The 20,717-nt window shown below is 42.4% G+C and overlaps 1 protein-coding gene across 1 annotated transcript in view; it reads left to right on the top strand.

The window, feature by feature from the left end:
* Positions 1-1,476: 1,476 nt before the first annotated feature.
* Positions 1,477-20,717, top strand: part of LOC108234728 (cadherin-20-like) — a 37,435-nt gene continuing 18,194 nt past the window's right edge. Inside the window, exons 1-4 of the mRNA XM_017414133.2 lie at positions 1,477-1,814; positions 8,444-8,741; positions 15,563-15,857; positions 16,111-16,230. Coding sequence (XP_017269622.1) covers positions 8,523-8,741; positions 15,563-15,857; positions 16,111-16,230 — 634 coding nt within the window. The 5' untranslated portion in view covers positions 1,477-1,814; positions 8,444-8,522. The remainder of the gene's footprint in view (positions 1,815-8,443; positions 8,742-15,562; positions 15,858-16,110; positions 16,231-20,717) is intronic.

Raw genomic sequence — 20,717 nt, 5'->3', positions numbered from 1 at the left:
TTTTCCTCTGTCTAAACTAAATACGAACCAGATCTCCATGACTAATCTTTCCCCGCTGTTGTGGCGTCTTGGTGAGTGCCTGAGTTTTGTGGATCTTTTTTTTTTTTTTGCCAATTTGGAAAACTAATTGCTTTGATTTTGAGCAGTAAAGTAGCTGAATGCAATGCAAACACAAATACCACAAAGGATTCAAACATGGCTCGAAGAGATGATTAAATTTATCTTTTTAAACTGGGCTTTTTATGGAGTGCTTGGAGGAGCCAGTGTTTCACCTGCAACAGATCGCGGTCAGAGTGATCTCAGTTTGGAAAATCCGAGAGAAATTCTTGTGGGTGAGTCAAACTAATATTTAGCCAAGTTAAGAGCTCATTTCTGCCATTTTAAACAAGTCAAGAGACATGAGACAGTTTGTAAACTCTTGCTTCTTTTACCTAATCAAATAAAAGGTGGAGCATTACTTGAAGGAATGTATATTATATTATATATATATCTTGATTTTAGCGTTAGCCGTTTTGATCAATTTATGACAACAACATTATAAATGATTTTAATGCCATATTGGCGGATCTGGTGTGATCTGTGAGCGTGAGTTACGTGCCGAAGCTTGTCAAGTTGCCTGTTGGTTTCAAATCAGCTTCGTAGGACAGCTTCTTGGTCGGGTTTTGCAGCAGCAGCAAAGAGCAACGAGACTTGCCCCCAAAAATACCAATATGCTTCTAAATATATATATTTCATAGTGAAGATACTCGTTGTTAAAACCTATCTTGCTGTGTACCTGCGACCTTAGACCCTTCCCTCTAATAAGTGTGGGTTGTTTAACTGTTTCTGATTCGAGGAAAGTTATTGTCCGTTTAAAGAAATAAAAACAGCATTTGGTATTTGTCCCTTTTTCTTGTTGTATCGTACAGTGACTTAGGAGTACCCTTAGCCCAAATCAAAATAGACATTACAGTGGTTATTGTAACTGTAACATATTTTTACCTCTGAAATACAAAGCTATTTCTGCTTTTTTTAGACTTTTATAGGGATCATTGGCATTCATGCCAAACCTTATACATCTGAGTACCTAAAACTAAAGAAAACAATGGTTTTCTGTGCCCGTCAAATAACTTTCCCACAGAAAAAATACTTTGTAAAGGCTTTATTTTTTTGGTACCCCTTTGTTTTGAAGTGTGCTTTTAAAAAGAGCTAGAAACCTTTCCCTTTACATCACAAGACTGGGACACCTTAATCCTCAGTGTGAACATGCAAAATGTGGGAGATGTGGGTTTTTTTCTCCATCACAATGATAATTTTATTCACTTGCAAACCCTGAAATGGATCGTGCGGGAGCATTTTCCTCCCCACCTCGTGCCTCTCGTTCCTCCATCCCATGCTCGCCTGATTTCCCACCCCCCACTCCTTGCTGTAATTTCACCCCTTGCCCTGCTGTCAGTCAGTCCTCCTCCCCTCCTTCTATGTTCTCCACCTCCTCTCCGTCCACTGCTGGAGGTGGGAGATTGCTGGATTACGCCGGAGACAGGGGGAGGTCGCCCCACTGATTGTAAAGAGACGGACAATAGGTCCTTTAGTCTGATTGGGTCCCCGGGTTGGCAACACCCGGGATGAGGCAGCCGTTAGAGGCAGCATGAGAAGATCCATATTTATATGTAGATGGAGAAGAGGGGAAACTTTCACAAAGAGACCAATGAGGGAGAACTCAAGGTGACGTTAGGGAAAACGGATGCAGGAACTTTCACAACTTTTAGTTCTAGGAAAAGAGGAGCAGAAACAAATAGAAAGACGAGCATTTTGAACAGAAGAAAAGCAAAAAGGTAAGGCCCTTTTTTAAACTTTCACCAGTCACATCTTTAACACTGTCAGTAAGAAAGGTCAATAATGCTTTAATGATTTGAAGACGTGTCTGCTTTACATGAGGGCTGATAAATAAATCATGAGTTGGGAGAAATGACAGTTACTTTGGGTGTTAATTGAAACAAATATGTCTGACTGTAAAAAAAGTAGGCCATAGGGACTTCTTTTAGAAAAGGAAGGCATTTGATTTAAAAAGTTTTTGAGGCTCTGAAGGGAAGCTTCAATTCTCAGCCCGTCTGCGCCGTCACTACTTCAAACAAGTCCTGCTGAAGGAGAGGAGTCCCTGCCTGCTTCTTTTAACGGACCTTTGTTTGGTATTCAGACCTCATTCCACAGTCTGAGCCAAGGTTCTACTTTCTCAAGATGAGGACCCCTTTTTTTTATTATCATTTTACTATCAAACCCATTAAGCTGCCATCTTGTCTTTTGAGGCCAGCAAATAAGGTACGGGGGATTGTGCATTCTGGCCGGAGCGCGCAGATGTCTGTTCGAGCCGGTGGGCGATTCTCGGAAAGATGAGCTTCAGGTTGTTGCGGCTCGTGAGAACTGATCATAAGGCGATGCCAGCCTTTGCCGTTTTGGACAAATTACCGTAGGAGATTACGGGCTCGAGACCCAAGGAGCTGCTGTTTAATTTGTGACACTGGCTGCAAACTTTCCCAGATGATGCTCATGCACGGTGACATCATCTCCATGCACCAGTGCCTGGGATGAATGCCAGCTTGTGTGATTTAATTTCTCCACAAATGACAAGGCTGCTTTTATGTCTTCGCTGAGCAATAAGTGAACTAAATGTGCACTGAGGAGGAGAAGAAGGATGAAGGGAGGGGGGGAGATGAGAGAAACCCAAAAATAGGTTTGAAGCTGCAGCACAGATGTTGAAATGAGAAACTGTGAATCAGTGATTTTTTTTTTTTTTTTTTTTGCGGTTGGAGGATCTTCTGAAGGCTGCACACACACACACACACACACACAGAGCAAGATAAGAAGAGGGAGGAGGGACGAGTAAATTAAAACACCTGACAGTAATCAGGCTGCGGGGGAAGGAGGCGCTCGTTGCGGCGGCACGCACGAGACCCGAAACCCCCCCCGGGAGCTCCCCACAATTACAGAGGCAGGTTCAAAGGCTGCCCCATGCCAGCGCCTGAGTCCTGAGTGTGGGCCGAGTCAAAGGAACGAGGATAGAAACCTGAACACACACACACCAAGGCATGTTGTGAACTCAGCTTCAACACACAAACATCTCCACACTCCAGCCTCACTCAGCCTTTGAAGGTTTGCCCTCTGAACCTGTGATCCAGATAAGAAACTGGGTCTTTGCTGCAGGCAGTGATGGTATGGACCTTTACCTTTAAAACCACATGACCTGGTCATACACACACACACACACACACACAATACACATACTGAGAGAAAGACCTGCACAGCAAGCAGCCAAGTCTTAATTAGATTATATCGTAATACGTAACATTAGCATTTAGAAATAGAAAGAAGAAAAAACTAAATTTGTTGAGGAATGTGACCTGTTTCACTCAACGTGACCTCCAAAATTTAATTAGAATCAGAAAACTCTCCTACAAATCCCCAATCGGGTGATTATCTCTCAGAAAGTTCAGCCCGAGCCTCACCTCGACGCGCACGGCCGTGCTAAATCAATTGTGGTTTAACAAATTAGCCGTGACGTTTTCGCCCCGACCGGGGATGGGCGGGGGACCCAGTTTTCACGGAACCCGCCCAGTTTTTCAAAAGGACCTTTTGAGGTGAGCGGAGAGCAGACACGGCAGCTGTGAAATCGACACACAACAACGCCAAACGTAAATCTTACGCCGGGTTAAACCGCCCTGGTGTCCCACACACCCCGGTCAACAAATGAAAGCTTAATGGACTGATGAGTTGCACTGGTTTCCTTGGCTAATCACCAAATCAGTTTGGCTTTAAAGATTTAAAAACACTCCTGACCACTTGGGCAATGAACTCTCAAGCCCCCCACCCTCCAAAACTAGCAATTTTAGGTTCTGCTGAAGACAAGTTCAGTCAGTTAAGTTAAGTTTGAAATTTGCTTTCAACTCGATACAAAAAGACATGACTTCCTGTTGGCATTTCATCGCGTTGGCAACAAACAAAAGGCAGGCAATAATCTTTTCATATATGTCTGAGTCAGTGTGTGTTTGTCTGTAGCAACATATTTCATGAATATTTCATATTTCAAAATATTTCATGAATCACTAGATGTATTGTAATGAAACGCTCGCTAAGAAATGATTGGATGGACATCTACAACTGAGTAACTTTAGGAGTCAACCGAATTCAAGATGGTTGACCTTAGTAAAAGTGGAAAATTAATGCAACTCAGTCAGTTTTGCAGATATTAAGCTAAAAATTGACATGGTAGTAGCTGAGAGTTATCCAGAACACATACTCCCAGTGCTAAGAGCTCACAAGTATTTTCATGGTACTACGTGAGATTGCGCTCATCATTTTAAACATTAAGTCAAAATGGCTACAACTTACTCACTTTAAGATAATTTTACTGTAAAATTCTGTCATAAAAGGCAGCAGGCGCCAATTGGTTGCTATTATCAGGATATTTTTTGCGTTACTAAGCCCGAATTCACTTGAAAAGCCATCTTTTTTTGCAAACTGTTTTCATTAAAGACAGAGAAAAGCAACAAATCTTTACATCTGCGCAGCTAAAACCGGTTAGAGCTTTGACCATACCTTTAAAAAAATGATCAGTTATTTAGCCACACTGTATTTTGTTGGGTTTTCTTTGTGATTCTGCATCTTTGAGAAATCTGTATAATTTGCAGCTGAAAACGTATGAAGCAAAAAAAAAAAAAAGGGGGTAAGAAATGCAACGGTTTTGGGGGTTTGTTACCATTTTCTTGCCGTATGTGTTTGATATGAATATAAATGAGGGGGAAAAAGCAGAAGGAAATAGTTCTGTTTGTGTTGGAGCCTCCTCCGGTTCGCTGACACATGAACCCCTGAATTTTTCAAAAACATTCTCAACTTTTGATACCCAGCAGCTCCGTGTGTATCCTCACAGCAGCTGTTTGATTTTTGTTCTTATGAATACAAGTTTTTCTGTTTTGATTCAAAGGAATGGAGCAGATTTTAGTGTTTTATTGGGCGACTCATTATCCTGAACAGGTGGAGCTGGTCGGATTCAGTCGAACCGTGTCGGTGTCTTGCTGTTTGTGTTTTTTTTTTTTTTTTTCTTCTTTGTTTGAAAGAGGGAAAAAAACTCACCTTTCTGCCTGGTGCAGGAGCAGTTTGATGTAGTCTGTTGTTGTCAGATCGCAGTTAATGGAGCAGCAGGTGGACTCGGAGTACGGTGATACAACAATATGGCCCATCATTTTCTCATGCCAGCTGGTCCCCCTGACAATCACCGTCTCCTCCGCTGTCACTCAAACTCTTCCTCCGTCTCGACAAACAGCTCTCCCTTTCAGGGATTTCTCGTATTTCAAAACAAACGCAGGACAAATTGGATATCCCTGTGCCTTTGGTGCCATCTTTGACTTGGATAACAACTCCAAATCGTGTTGTTTTTCTTCCGAATAAAACAAAACTCAGATTTTCAGAGGATTGTTGGAGACTGGAGAGAAAATGCCTCTTAATCTTTTGCATATGATTCCTCCATCACCTCCTGCCTTGTCTCCTTTCATTCCTTCATCTTTGCCCCCCTCCGTTCTATCATCTATCAATAGCTTGGGCGGCGACCGCTAGCAGCTGTTTTTCTTTCCCTTAAACAAGCGAGATACCATAAGATTAGCAGGAGAAAGATGTGTGAAATGTTTAGCTAACACAATTATTTCGCATGTCACCTCATTAAGCTCAACAAAATGGAGCAAAGCGACTTTTGGGTGCAGGTCGTGACCTTTTGAGGGGAGGAGCTGAGCGTGGAGGTTTGCGAGCGGGGAGCTAATTTTACTTCCTAATGGAGACCAGGCGGCTTGAATAGGCTGAGAAGAGGAGAGAGGCAAGCAGGTCAAGTGTCAGTCATCCTGCTAAGCGGCCCTCACTGAGTTTTCTTAACAAAAACACACACAATCACGCACCCACACACACTCTGAGCCGGCCTCCCGTCGACAATGTGGCCAAGCCTCCCACCATTCGCTGCCTTTTGTGCCTCTTCAACAATGATTAACTGAGGTTGGTGATTCAGAGAGTCCACAGAAGCACAATGCTCTCTCTTTTACAAAACATAATGGAGTCGGTCGGTGAGTCAAACAGTCTGCCTTTCTTCCGTTGGGCTTTCTCTTTCTTTGTAGCCCCAAAACCTTGCTTCCAGCCGTCTACTCCCCTCTTTCTGCTCTCTGACCATAAATCGGCCCGTCTCTCCTCTCAGGCTCGTTAATGCAAGACGCAGAAGCAGCAGTTCTTCTTCTACATATAAACAAGATGCAGATAGATAGAAAGAGGCCGCATATGTGCTCTGCCCTGCATGTGAAGAGGTATTGATCAGCCTAAATCAATAACTTAAAAAGCATCTCCTGCAAAAATTCCAGGAATTGACTTCACTAATCTTAAATATTCCTTTCATATGAAGAGGCGAAATGCAGGAGTGGGGGTTGTGTTTTGAGGCATGAAATTCAAGGTAGTACCATGGGTGGGGTGGGGGGTTAGGTTGAAACCTGAGATATGAAGGGGAGGAAAATGGTACATGTGTAATGAGCGGTGTGCAGCACTGAAGGGAGCTTGTACAACATGGTGTGAGTAAAGCCGAGCAGGAGTGTTGACAGAAACACTACAATCTCAGAACATCACACCCCCAGGCCAATTACAGGAGGTGTGAAGGAGCTCACCTCTCCTCATGACAGGAAGGGGAGGAAGAAGGAGAAGAGTGTGGCTATGCTCCACCCCTCCCCAATGCGAAGTGCCTGATTGTCCAGAGCTGCAGAAGCTACAAAATGTCGCATTAATGGTTAGGGAAAATTGCTAAGGGGGAGTTCACAAGTGTGCAAAACATACTCTTGTCAGAGCAAACCTAATAAATCCTCTCTTTACAGGTCAGGGTGGTCTGTTCATGAACACCGTATGACAGAAATGGCAGAACATTGGTTCATTAAAATCACTACTAAACAGTGGAGTGGATGCAAGGCCAAGTCTAGATGAAAGAGTCATCGATGGTCTTCAAAAAGCAGCCAAACGTTGCTCCCCCGCTGCTCCAGACGGGACTATGCAACGTGGAGGACTGCAGGTCTGTTTGCTCTATAAGCAAATTGGTGGGAGTCAAAACTTTGGTCTTTTCAAAGCACTTCATTGCCACTGGAGTGAGTGCAACTGGCTGGTAGTCATTAAGACCGGAGATGTGGGGTTTCGTGGGCAGAGGGACTATGATGGAGGACTTCAGTCAGGGTGGGACAATGGACTGGGACAAAGACTTGTTGAATATCCTTGTAAGGAGTCTAGCCAGTCCCTCAATACCCGTCCAAGGATGCCATTGGGTCCAACAGCCTCCCTAAGGTTGACAGCCCATACTGTACGCCTCACCTCCTGCTCCTCTACAAGTGAGGGTGGAACTACTGCAGACTGTAGGGTGTAGCATGGCTGCCTCTTGTGGCACCGCCTCTAAACCGACAAAGAAGAGGTTCAGCCGCTTTGTCAGCGAGGCATTACCTTCAGCAGTGCCGAGGTTAGTCCCGTATTTGGTGAGGTGCTGGATTCCGTTCCTCACCTGCCTGCTGTTGTTGCTGTCCAGCTGGTCCTCAGTCTTCCACCTAAAGTTTAGTTCAGGCTGTATTCTGAGTAAAGCTGGTAGTTTTTCCTTGGGTGGTAAGTTCAGAACCAAAGCATTATTAGATGGTTTTGTTAATGAGATATTCTTGACCTTAATAATTTAAACAAAACTGTCTTAGCACATGACCAAAGCAGATCGGTGACAAGCTCAGTACAAAGCTAGCCAAATGAAGAACCATGGTAGACCAGCAGGTGGCAGTAGAGTCAAGAAAAGAACATGTCAAAACACGAAGGAAAAACATGGCTATGAATCTTTTGTTGGCTGAAACATCATAATCAAAATGATAGTGGCTCATTGTTATTTCAGATTAATGACTGTTTCTTCTTAATAAATAAAACCTTTTGAGGAAACGTAAGGACAACAAGGTCAGAACAAATGATCAACATCATTATTGCTGGTTTCCAGCACATGCTCAATACTCAAAGCATATAATCGGTTTTCGCTTAAACCTCTGTTCTGTGCACAGAGATACACAAAAAATCTTCACTTTTTACAGCGTTTATGAAAATCTTTTTTTTTTTTTACTAAATAATCAATTCACATGTGAAGGATAACCCGAAGTTACTGACAAAATCAACCTGCTCCTCTTTCCAAAGATAACACAGGTGGACATCTTGTCTTTTCTGCTTTTTCCACCATTCTTTGTGACTCTATTCAGCTCTACACGATTTCTCTCATTCATCCAGTAAAAAGACACACTCAGACGACCAAACAATGCTTGAAATGATTAAAAAATAACCAAATCCGCAGGTTTTCAACAGTGTTCAACAAAAGGATGGGGGAGAGTCCAAAGGGACATAAATTTGACACTTATCTGTCCTTTTCTTTTCTTGCTTTTTCTAGAACGCCTGCTGCATTCAGAGAGACAGGAATCGGGAAATAACGACTGGTGAAGGAGGTGGAAAAATCTTTGTGCTTCACAATGGGGGTCCGCCCGCATCCTCCAGCTACCGCGAGCGCCATGCTCCTCCTGACCCTCAGCGTTCTGACCCCTCTGCCTCACGGCCTCCTGGGCAAACCAGCGGGCGAGGAAAACGCCGGGAGCTCGGCGCTGCTGCAGAGGGTGAAACGAGGCTGGGTGTGGAATCAGTTCTTCGTCTTGGAGGAATACACCGGGCTGGACCCGCTTTATATCGGAAAGGTCGGTGTTGACTACGAGCAGGACTGTGCGAACACGCAGACACACGGTATAGACGCAAACGTGAACGTATAACCTGAAGAAATGTATTTTCTAGCCTTCAGGAGTACAACTCTGTGTGACCTTTTCACTTGTTGTTGATGAGGAGGGAACCTCCGAGCAGGAGCTGCTAAGAAGTTTACCTCCAACTTTCAAACAGTGCAGACTAAAAAGATCTGGAAAGAGGGCTCAGCAGCCTGCAGGTCTCTGATAAATCTGGGAGGATGAATGGAGAAGAAAAAAAATCAAAGGAAGGCAAAGGCCATCTTCAGTGAATTTAAAAAAAGAAATCCAGATTTAATCCCTGAATGCACTTGTTTCAGTGGTCTGCATCCCCTTTCAAGTGACTCTTGTTAGGTTTGACAAAAATAAATCAAATGAAAAATGTTCATAATGGAAATAGTACAAGATCATCTGATTTAATGTAACGTGTGCAACCTGAGCCACTGAAAAAAGTATAGATGCTAAAACTTGTGCACCATTAGAAAAACATGCAAGTGCAATTTTATTGTTGAATAGTCTGATGATGATATGCATCCATTTTCTTTACCCGCTTCTCTTTTCTGGCTTGTGGGAAGCTGGTGTCTACCTCCAGCAGTCACTGCGCGAGAGGTGGGGGACACACTGGACATGTCTCAAGTCCATCACAGGGACACATGGAGACAAACAACATAGACAATGATTGACGCTCTCACTCACACCTAGGGACAATTTAGAGTTACCAGTGAACCTAACATGCATGTTTTTGGTCTGTGGGAGGAAACCAATGTGCCGGTGCAAAAAGGTCCCAGGCAGGAGGCGAACCTGCGACCATCTTGGTGTGAGGCGACAGTGGTAACCGCTGCTCCACCGTCCCAAAGAGCTTGTCTGAAAACCTCAGTACCCTCATTAGATAAACTAAATGGCTTTGGGCTTCATTTGAGAAAATACATTAAGGAGAATCTGCACTGGAACATTTTTTCGTAAATATGCAAACAAAATCCATTGCTTCAGCCTTGCATTCACAAAGAAGCATTGCTTTGAAGCCCCAAAAGAGTTCCAGAGTGAAACAATAATGAAACATCGCTCATTTATATTTGTGTCGACAGCCAAAACTCAACTTTTTACAAAAGGTGATGTCAAAGTTTCACCTATGACCCGAGGGCAACGTCTTCTTCTTGTGTTTACATTTTGCACAGGAACTAAAGCAAACAGAGAGATCAATATGAGATGGTTAACTTAAGACCTGTGGGGGGGAGTATAAAACAGGGGGCAGAAGCACTGGGAGAGGTGATTACTGAATGACAACAGGTGTCCTGATTATGGATGAGGAACAGGTGAGAGAGGAGCTAACAACTGAGGGAAACTAGAGACTGGACTAACAAAACTACAATAAACCATAATGAAATCTACAAAAACAAACCAGAAAACTAAAACAGTCATCCCCAAACCATGTCAAGTCTGACTTTTTTAATTTGTCTTAAAATGTAAAAATAGCAATTCATTAACTACGCAGAGTGAATCTTAAACTCTACATGATATGTTTTTACCTCAAGGGTCATGTAGGTTTTGTGACACTGAAAAATGTTTTATTTGATCGTAGAAAATGCAAAAAAAAAAGGCTCCTGACATTGTAAAGGTTGCAGCTCTCTGACATCCTTCATGTTACGTCAACATCTGTTGATTTTAAAGGCAACTCGAGGCAGAAAGCAGCGATCGAGTGAATTCACTTGAGGTGAAGCTTCGCTCAGTTTGTTTCAGAGGTGGATGTCACTCCAGCGGCACTTCTGTCTTGCCGTGAAAAAGGACAAACAAGTGCCTCGAACAAAGAAGCACTTTGATCGATCTACTGTAGTGAAATGACCAGAAAGTCGATAAATGCAATTCCAGTCGTCATCAACGGAGAGACGTATTAACACTGCAGCTAAAAACAAAATAGCTAATGACACCACAACAAGCCTGGTTTTGTCTTGTTCACGTTAATGTGAACAGTGTTTAAGAAAGCTGTTCATTATGTTACTGAAACACTCAAATTAACCTAATTGAACAGCTTTTCCAACCACCACTTGACCATTAATCAATATTTAATCCACCTTCTAGGACAATGTTTGTGAAATAATGTTAATGTCAAAAAATAATGAATTTTTCTGTGTTGTACCCAGTTTGGCAAAATAACGTATCTTAATAAAAAGTGCGACAGAAGAAAAATCTCCTTAAAATGACACTTGAGAGCCATGGAAAGGCTCTGAACCATTACTATCTTACCTGTTGTAGATAGTTCTTTGAACGACCTCAGGCTGGAGAAACAGAGTCTAATCTGACCGGATTGATGAGTTAACAGCTAGTCTGAGCTCAGTTTAGACCTAAGTGGATTGCTGCCGTCTTAAAACCCTTCCAATCTCCGAAACGTAAGAGCAGTTTAGGCAAGCACTATTTCGTAACCCTTTACATCCCTGTAAATTTCACACCACGTGGTTATTTACACTGACTTAGCAGCTTGCTGTAGCCCTTGAGGTGCAGCCTGGGGCACTTGATATTTTCTGCTGATATAATTGTGTCATGTGAAACTGACGTCACTGGAAAGAGTTAGAAACTAGCTGCTCTGAAATTTCTAAAGCTGCTTCAAAATGTCAGAAATTCACTTCTGCTTCTTCTCCACCCGGACTAGCTGTTAGCTCATCAAAACGGTCCGAATTAAAGTCTGCTTCCTTCAAACTGAGGTCACTGAGCCGCCTACAAGAAGCACAGACGAGTCTTAATTAAATTCCTCAGTCGATCTAGCATTCACGTCCGTCTTTACCTTTTCTCATCAATTTAACTTTATGGGTTTTTTCCAGTATATATGAAACTTTTTTTTTTCTTCCAAACTGAGGGACATAAGTAAGTTTAATGGTCCAGAAAGCCACTCAAGGCAGAAAGGCCCTGTAGGACTTAGACAAGCATGAAAGAGATAAGCTGGAGCCGGCCTTTTTAAGAGTCTTTCCTCTGAGCTCGATCTGCCTCTCCTCTGTTGAGAAATTTAGTATTCAGAGCCTTTGTGGTGTTGGAGGTTTGGGCTTTTGGACTGGAGATGGAGCAGGTAATTGATAGCCCGAGTGTCAAGCTCCCTCTTTTCAAACGCTTTGGAGGTAAGGGAGGGGATTAGTGTAGGAGAAGATGAAGGCCTGAGATGCATCGGGCACAAGTCTGAAATTCACAATTGATTAAAAAAAAAAAGTCTGTTTGAGAATGATGGGGTTTGCGGGAGGGAGTGGACAGGTGAGGCATATAGTCCAAATAGGACAGGAAAAGCGGCGTCATCTGCTGCTTGTGAATGATAGATATTGCTGCAACATCACAGGCCTAACGAGTTGGAACGCCGCAGACTTTTCGGAGCTCAACAACCCTGCCTGGGTCATTTCTTTCGGAGGCCACAGATGATGAAAGGCCAAAGCAAGAATCTTGAAAGCGGTCTGTTTTCAGACGGAGTGCCGAGCTGTGTGCCTGTTGATTATATACAAGGCAGATACCAAAGGACGCATTGAATTTCACTCAGCCAGCGTGATGGCGCTAAGTACTCGTCATCATACAGAGAGGCCCTCTTGGTACAAAGTAAAGACTGATTGCACATCAACAGGCTGGCATTTGCACTTAGAGGCCACAAAAGGCTTCTGATTGCACGGCTCGGTCCGTAGCAACAAACAGGCTGTGAGCTGTGATTACATGTCGACTTGCTGGTACAGGTTTAAAGTATCCATGTGACCACACACCACCCTGAAGTCCGCAGTTAATTTCACGTAAAAGCCCACACGGTGCTGTCGCACATACTGTACGTTCAGCATTTTTTGCAGTGAAAAAGTAATGCTTCATAAATGGTAAGCATAAAGACGAAACAAGGTTGTTTCTTTTATTGGTTTTGTTGATTTGGGGTGGACACTCGTGCAAATTCACTGTGACGCAATCAGAAGTTAGCTTTTTGGGGGTTTTCATTTTGCAAGCAATCGAGAAAACTTCCGTCGAGAGCTTGCACTTAAGCAGCGCCGTACACAGGTTTGGTTAGTTCCCTTATTTCATTGCAACACCTTGGTTTTTCCTTTGTATCCGTTCTGCTGTGGGTCAGCTGCTGTGTTTGGGCTCATTGTGTTGCATCATGACCCAGTTTGCGCCAATCTTCTGTCAGGCAGACGGCCTCACATTTGGCTCTAGAGTCCTTTGGTCTACAATGGCTGCAAGGTGCCCAAACCATCAGCCCTCCACCCCCGTGCTTGACAGCTGGTAGGAGGTCTTTGTGCTGATATGCTGTGTTTCACTAAAAAATGGTGCTGTGCATTATGGGTGAACAGGTCTACTTTGGTCTCATCTGTACTAAGGAGGTCTTGTGGTTCATTCAGATGCAGCTTTTATGTTGTTTTTAGAGAGAAGAGGCTTTCTCCTGCTACCCTTCCAAACAAGCCACACCTGTTTAGTGTTTTTCTAATAGACCTGTCATAAAATCGAACCAGCCTCCTGATTACTGAGTCCTTTAGAGTCTGGGATGGAGCTCTTGGGTATTTTGCAGTTTCTCTAAGCGTCGCGTGGCTCGACGTTGGAGGGAATTTATTGGGCCGTCCCCTCCTGGGAAGATTGGCAGCCTGCTTAAAGGTTTTCCACCTGTGTATAACCTCTCCGTCTGTAGCATGATGGAGTCCAGAGTGCTTGGAAATGACCTTTAACCCCTTCCAGATTGATGGGCAGCAACAGACGCATCTTGAAGGTCACTGCTCTTGTCTTTCCAGCTCGGCATTGGCGTTAACACACACCTGTACGCTGCTCCCACTGATGATGAGCAGTTAATCGAACGCATTTGCCAATAGTCAAAGAAAAGTTCAACACTGAAAAGCCTGGAGGTGTTTTTATTAATATTGAAGTTATTGACACCTGCTGCCCTGGCGTGGTTATTTTAGCTTTTCTTGGTCTTTCATACAAGAGATACATTTACAAAAGTAGGGAAAATGTTCAAGGTTTACAAATGTTGCACATATTCTCTGGGTAAAGTAACAGTTTGTTTTTGAAACATGCCAACAAAACTCTGTTAACAGACTCTAAGCTTTAAATATTTCCCCAAATACAAGTTTTGACAACTGCTATAAAGGTCCGATCTTACCTGCACGCCATCCTCCGGTTTAGCCCAGCGCCGATTTTTTATTTTTAAAGCTTTTCTGGGCCTGTAATGTGCTGATATCACTCTGTGCCCCAAATAACTGCAGATTTTCTCTGTTTAAATCAGCTCATGTTCATCTCTGGGCTTTTCAGTGTGCTCTTCAGTGAGTGAAACACATGTTTACTTGGACTGAGATCATGAGGCTGATTTGGCCTCAAAAAGTCATTTTGTTCTGTTATCTGTACGTTTAGGATTGCTGTGGAGCAGCATTGTTCCAGAACTGGGAGATGTGACCTAATTAAACTTCCTGGAAAACATGTCACTGTCTGACACTTTTAGCTTGTGACTTTTGTCGTTTTTTTGTTCTTTCATCTTTTGGTAGCTACGTGTGAAGCTTTCGGGGGGAGGAACTAGCCCTTTGGGCACAGATTTGACCAAATTTGGGTACTTTTAGAAACTTCCAGAGACGAGTTTAACTCTTTTAGACCAGCCAACAACTTCCAAAAAGCAATTCCAGTGTTGGCTAGGTTGTAACTCTCATTTAGGCTAGAACACACGTGTCAAACTCAAGGCCTGCGGGCCAGATCCGGCCCTCTGTAGCATTTCATCCGGCCCCCAAGATAACGTTTAGATTTCATCAGGTCCGGCCCTCTAGTCTGGGACAGATCGAGTCTCTGATTCTTATTTTGCTTAAAAAAACTGAGCCTAATTAGTGAAGTTTTGTCTTGACTGTGACTTAGAAGCCAACAATATATAGTTTTAATTTCTGTATGATCAGGTTTTTGTTGATGGCTTTCTTTTAAAATCTGTTTTATTGTTAAAAAAATTCATTTAAAAGCTGAGTGAGGTGTAAGAAATGACTGCTAATGATGTGCTTTTTGAAGTTTGATCTATTTGTCTGTGTTCATTAAAGTCTGTTTGTTCTAAATTCTGTATAATCTGTAACTGGGAAAAGGTCATTGATATTTCTGTATGAATGATTTCACATAATACATCTAAAACCAAGGTTAATTTATGTAATTTTTTAATAAATATTGATCGTGATTAGCCCTTGGCTAGGACCAAATTTTTAACTTTGGCCCCCTTGCATCACTGGGTTTGACACCCCTGGGCTAGAATATCTGCAACTAAATTTGGCTAGTTTTGTTCTTATAACACAGGTGACTGAAATACACACAGGCGAAGTCTGTAGGTGATGCATAAAGTGTGAGAGCACTGATAGAGATTAGAACAAAGCTTGAAAAGGTGGATTCACATTCTGAACATGTTCAAAATGTTTTGCTTTTAGCTTGATGTTAGCGTATAGACATTTTAGATGTCGTGCAGACATCTTTTTTATCCAAAAATGCTCAGTGGGAGGTTGATTTTTGGTTTGAAGCTTTATAACCCCACTTATTTTTGCCAGATATGTGGTGATTGAAGGCATAAATCGAAGCATCATTTTGTTTAATGTGTCACAGAAACATGCTGAGTGTCAAAAGAAGGACCCTTCCAGGACATTTGAAAGAATAAAGTTAAATAGATGTTCTTTAAAAAGCCAAAATCAGCATGAATGATAGCTACTGCAACATTAACACATCTGCAAAGCTTTTTTCCCCCAGTTTTGCTCAATTTTAGCCTTTATGAACAATTTAGGTGTTGTTTAAACGTCCTTTGAGACCAACAAATTGTCACTGGGCTCTTACAGCTCCACTCCGACATGGACAAAGGTGACGGCTCCATTAAGTACATCCTGACGGGCGAGGGGGCGGGCTCGACCTTCACCATCGACGACAGCACCGGGGACATCCACGCCATCCAGAGGCTGGACCGGGAGGTCAAGGCGCAGTACGTCCTGCGCGCCCAGGCCCGCAACCGCTTGACGGACAGGCCTCTGGAGCCCGAGTCCGAGTTCATCGTGAAGATTCAGGACATCAACGACAACGAGCCGAAGTTTCTAGATGGTCCCTACCAGGCTTCCGTACCAGAAATGTCCAGAATAGGTGAGCAAAAAGACAAAGTCCCATACATGGGCAGATTAGTAAGATTTTTTTTAGCTTTTATGCTGACTTTTAACAATAACAAAATGTGTAATTGCCATCCTTTTTCAGTCACAGCTTATAAAGCTGCTTTTGAAGTCAATTACCCTGTTTGATTTCCTGCCAGATACGGACAAAAAACCCCATCCAAACGTATCCGTTCGCCCAACAGTTGGCGCTGCCTCCTTCTCACCTTCTTGCCTCTGTGTTTACCCAGGAACGTCCGTGATCCAGGTGACTGCCACAGATGCCGACGACCCCACGTATGGCAACAGCGCTCGTGTGGTCTACAGCATCCTGGAGGGGCAGCCGTACTTCTCCGTGGACGCCAAAACCGGTACGGCTGCAAAGCTCCCAGACGTAGCCACGACAATCAGAGGTTTTAGTCTCTGCATGCAGAGGGTGGAGAGTAAGAATTTCACACCCGTTTAACGGTCAAAGAATTGATGGCAGCAAAGTTTATAGCTTGTAAACTTCTATTTACACATCATTTCCAGAGTTAGAAGCTGTGTTTTGAGCTTCATAACCTTGTGGATTGGGTCGAAAACATCTGTAAATGTAAGAAAGTGAAATGGAACATCTGTTTACAGATACAAACCAGAAACCTGTGAGTAAAACTCTTGTGTGTCACTTTAAAGTTCAAAAATGTTAAAGCTGCTTGCGCCTTTAGACCTCACACTGATTGGTCGATGGCAGCTCAAACCGAATCAAAACGGCCAATCAAACAGCAGACCGTATAGTGTCCATCTGCTAGCCATCAGCTCATCAGTGTGGTCAGAATAAAGCTCACAGAATCCCACTTCAAACGATCTGAACTATCCTTTCAACTGATTTGTTTTACTTTTTATTCTGTGGCAAGAACAGCGCAAAGTAGATGATTTATGTTTTTACGGTTGAGTTGTAATGGCTTGTTTAAAACTTTGGTTTGACTTTCGAAAGACGTTTTTTCAGCCACCTAACTGGAACGTCAAATTATCATAGCGACTTTTTAAAACCACCAGACTAAACTAAAGAAGCTGCTGTATATAATCGAACATCAAATGGTAAACATAAATGCTTGTGATATAGTCCCAAATACATAATGGATGTGCTGTATGTGCTACAGAACCTAATATATTTATTTTAGAATAGTTCTGTGGCTTTATGAAACGTAATAATATGGAAACTGGAGGTGCAGCAGTGAGAAAATATCATTTTAAAAACTGTAATTTTCAGAAGAAAATCTGTTTTCGGTGTATCCACGTGGAAATATGGAGCTTTTTCAGAACCAAGAAGGGAGCAGAAACCGCAACAACAATGTAGTTATTTCTGCTGGGTTTTTTTTTGTTTTTTGTTTTTTTTCTGTCTCGCCTCATCCCCAACCTGAACATTAAGCTTTCTGTGCTGAATAGAGCAGAACCTGAAATCAGACAAGTGCCCTCTGATTGGCCTCTTCGATTTGCACCTGAACTGTCAACCCCTTTTAATAGTAAAACAGTTTTATATTGTAACTAAATGTATATTTAGCAACTACTCAGACCCCTCAAGTGACTCTTTCTCTAAAAAGTGAATAGCGACCCAACATTATTGCTCTCTAACCAAATATGTGAATTACGTGAAGAGGGCATTTAGTGACTTTTAGGACGGCCAATAGCTATTTTCCTGACTGAGGAGCTGATGACAAATACCGAAGGGAAATTTTAAGCGCACTGTACAAAAGAAAAAAAAAAAACAAGTCAGAATCATAAATCCAATTCAGCTCCAGATTCCAATCCAACTACAATCAATTCAGTTCTTATTTTAATACAGAATATTCACATAGAGCACATCATGAAACATCACTTTGTAAAAGTTATCGATCTACTGGCGACAGTGGAAAGGAAAAACTCCTTTTAAACAGGAAGAAACCTCCAGCAGAATCAGAACCAGAACCAGAACCAGAACCAGAACCAGAACCAGGCTCAGGCCGGCTGGGGTTTGAATGGACAGGAAAGAGATACAGACAAACATAGAATGACTGGTCCAAGTGGAGTTTCCATGGGAAGAAAAACAAACAAAAACATATTAATGATAGAAATAATTACAGTAGAGCAAGTAAAGACGGCAGCAGAGTGAGGAAATGTGATCAGAGTGTCCTCCAGTGGTTTGAGTCTATAGCAGCATAACTAAAGGAGAGCTCAGGAAACCCAAACCAACCCTAACTATAAGATTTATCAAAAAGGAAAGTCTTAACCCTAGTCTTAAAAGTAGACAGGGTGTCAGCATCATGGACAGAAACTGGAAGTTGGTTCCACAAGAGAGGAACCTGAGAACTGAAATCTATTTTTAGAAACTCTAGGAAACACTTTCCTAATCTTTCCGTTGATTGGATCATTTACACATACAAATCTTTTCCAAACTCACAGACACGTCCTTTGCTTTTAGCGCACACTTAAATCTCTCAAATCTATTTCACAGTGTGACAGACTCTGGGAATCACACATTAGTTTACTTGTCTAAAATCTTCCTTTACAATAACTGAGTTATTTAGCATTGCGTCGTTTATTTTCTCAAAATGAGTTTGTGTCGATCTGAGAAACGCTGGGGAAGTCGACAAACCTTTTTTCAGGACTTACTAACCGTCTTCTGGCAGCTCCTGAGAATGCCCCGGCTCCTTCCGATCACTGTAATTGCTCCGGTCGCGTTTTTTAGCCGTCCACACTCCATGCCCCTGTGTACACCAAGCGGCTCAAAGTGTGCGGAGCTCGGCGGGGTTCCTGTTGTTGCTACGAGACCGCCGAACACTTTTCCGAAATGTGCTCTTTTGTTGCGACTTACAATAAAACCGAAACTCCTGGCACTTGACAAAAAAAAAAAAAAAAAAAAAGATGCGCTAAGCTCAAAGTGTGACTTTTTCAGCTGATAATGAGGACAGGATGGTAGTGTGGCGGGCGTCTGCTTGGAGAAAACGTCCTGTTTATAAATTAAATATAGCCTTCTTTGAGTTATTTTAGACCAACCCGGGCTTGGTTTGATATTCTCTTCCATCCTTTACAGCGCTAGAAAATCTGATCTGCAGTGATTTATGTAAAAGTCAGATTCTCTGTTACTGAGATGCACATTGTCAGAAATAAAAAAAAAAACATACTTATTGTTACAATGCAGGAAAGCATCTTTTTTTTCTGTTTTTATTCATCATGAAGCTTCGCTCTGATGTAACAACCAATCCGAACAAAATTTAGATACCGACAGTTTGTCTTTGTGCTTGTGATTTCTGCTGCACCCTGAAAAGATTTGGGTTTGGCTATGAAGAGGAATGAAACAAGATCAGTCTTCTAATTTTCATTTTGTGCCATTTAGATCTGTTTAAACATCACAGACCGGAGCGCCATTTGTTACAGAATCATCCTCCTTTTAAGGGAGCAGATTTATCGACGTATTTTGGTAAAATCTTGAAAATAATGTCATGCAGTATTGTGAGATCTCACAAAATGTGTGTTAGAGGAGACTCTCAGCGACTACCACCTCAAATTTTAGATCATTATCTGCAAAACTGACTGACTTATGGTTGTTTTTGCATTCTTGAATTTGATTGACTCGAGAAGCTAACGAGTTGTTGACGTACATCCAGTGATTCTTTTCAGAAAGTTTCATCAAAAGCTGTCCGTTGGTTGGTTCATGAGATATTTTGCTAACAGACAAATAGGGTTGAGTTCAACAGTTAATGCCAAAGCTTTTGGGCGAAAATGTGTAGCACTCAGAGTCCGTGTTGAGGGTGACTTTTAGCTAATATCACGTCAAATATTAGCTCAATATCTGTAAGTTCGACTGAGTTGTAACCATTTTTCTGCTTTTACGTTTGATCAGCTGGGGTAGCCACTTTAAAACATATTGGCTCGAGAAGTCAATGAGTTGTAGATGCACGTCTAAGGATTACTTCATGAAAGTTTTGTTCAAATCTGCCCAGTGGTTCATGAGGTATTCTGCTACCAGTCACTCACAAAAGGCGAGAAGAACCGGAGTTTATCTGGGAAAAGAAGTTTTAGACCGTTCAAATCAATGTCCGGAATGGAACTTAACCCGCTGTGAGCAGAAAACAAACAAACGACCAAGAGCTTTTAGGACGAGAAGGTTTAAAAATGAAACACGAGTTAAAAGTTTCTTTAGCCAATTTAATTACAATTAAACAACTTAAACGACCAGCCTTCATAATTCCTGTTCGATTTACTGGCTTTTGTTTGACTCCGCTTCATCTGTCAAACCTCTAAGGCTGCTCATCGCCTAAATCCTCTCCGATCTATTAGCACGGAGTTAAGCTTGTATTGGTGTCAAAACGATAAAAAAAAGGTTTAGCACAGAGTTCCAGGCGGAGCACAAAGCATCTGTCGACCCCAACTAAAGTCGGCAGCCTGTTTATGGATTTTTATTGATAATTAGAGGCCGTTAATAAAAGTGGGCAATGAAATCCAGACGAAAGAAGCGCAAAGGAATGAATTCAGTCGAGTCGAGGGGTGAAGGTCAGGTACATGCAGTGAATCGGAGCCATTGTTACTGTAAAATGTGCCTTTTCTGTAGTAGAGGGAGTTTTTTTTTCTGCAGCAGAAATGTGAACATTCATGCTTCACAGTCTGAGCATACATTCAGACTACTACGGAGAGAATTTACTTCTATTTTAGTCACGCTCAAAGATGCTCTGTAATCTAAAATTTCAGGCCGTCGTGTTCTAAGAGGCAAAAGGCTATTTTATTTATTAAACTATCTATCTTTGGCAGCTTACGCAAATCGTGAGGATGGGGACAACTTGTGTCTCTGTGACGAGATGCCGAAAAGAACGTTTCCACTGAGTTTGGTGTCGACACAACACAC

The sequence above is a fragment of the Kryptolebias marmoratus genome, linkage group LG21 (assembly GCF_001649575.2).
Source record: "Kryptolebias marmoratus isolate JLee-2015 linkage group LG21, ASM164957v2, whole genome shotgun sequence".
In the NCBI taxonomy this organism is placed as follows: domain Eukaryota; kingdom Metazoa; phylum Chordata; class Actinopteri; order Cyprinodontiformes; family Rivulidae; genus Kryptolebias; species Kryptolebias marmoratus.
Note: the sequence above shows the minus strand (reverse complement) of the source record. Positions and strands in the feature narration are given on the sequence as shown.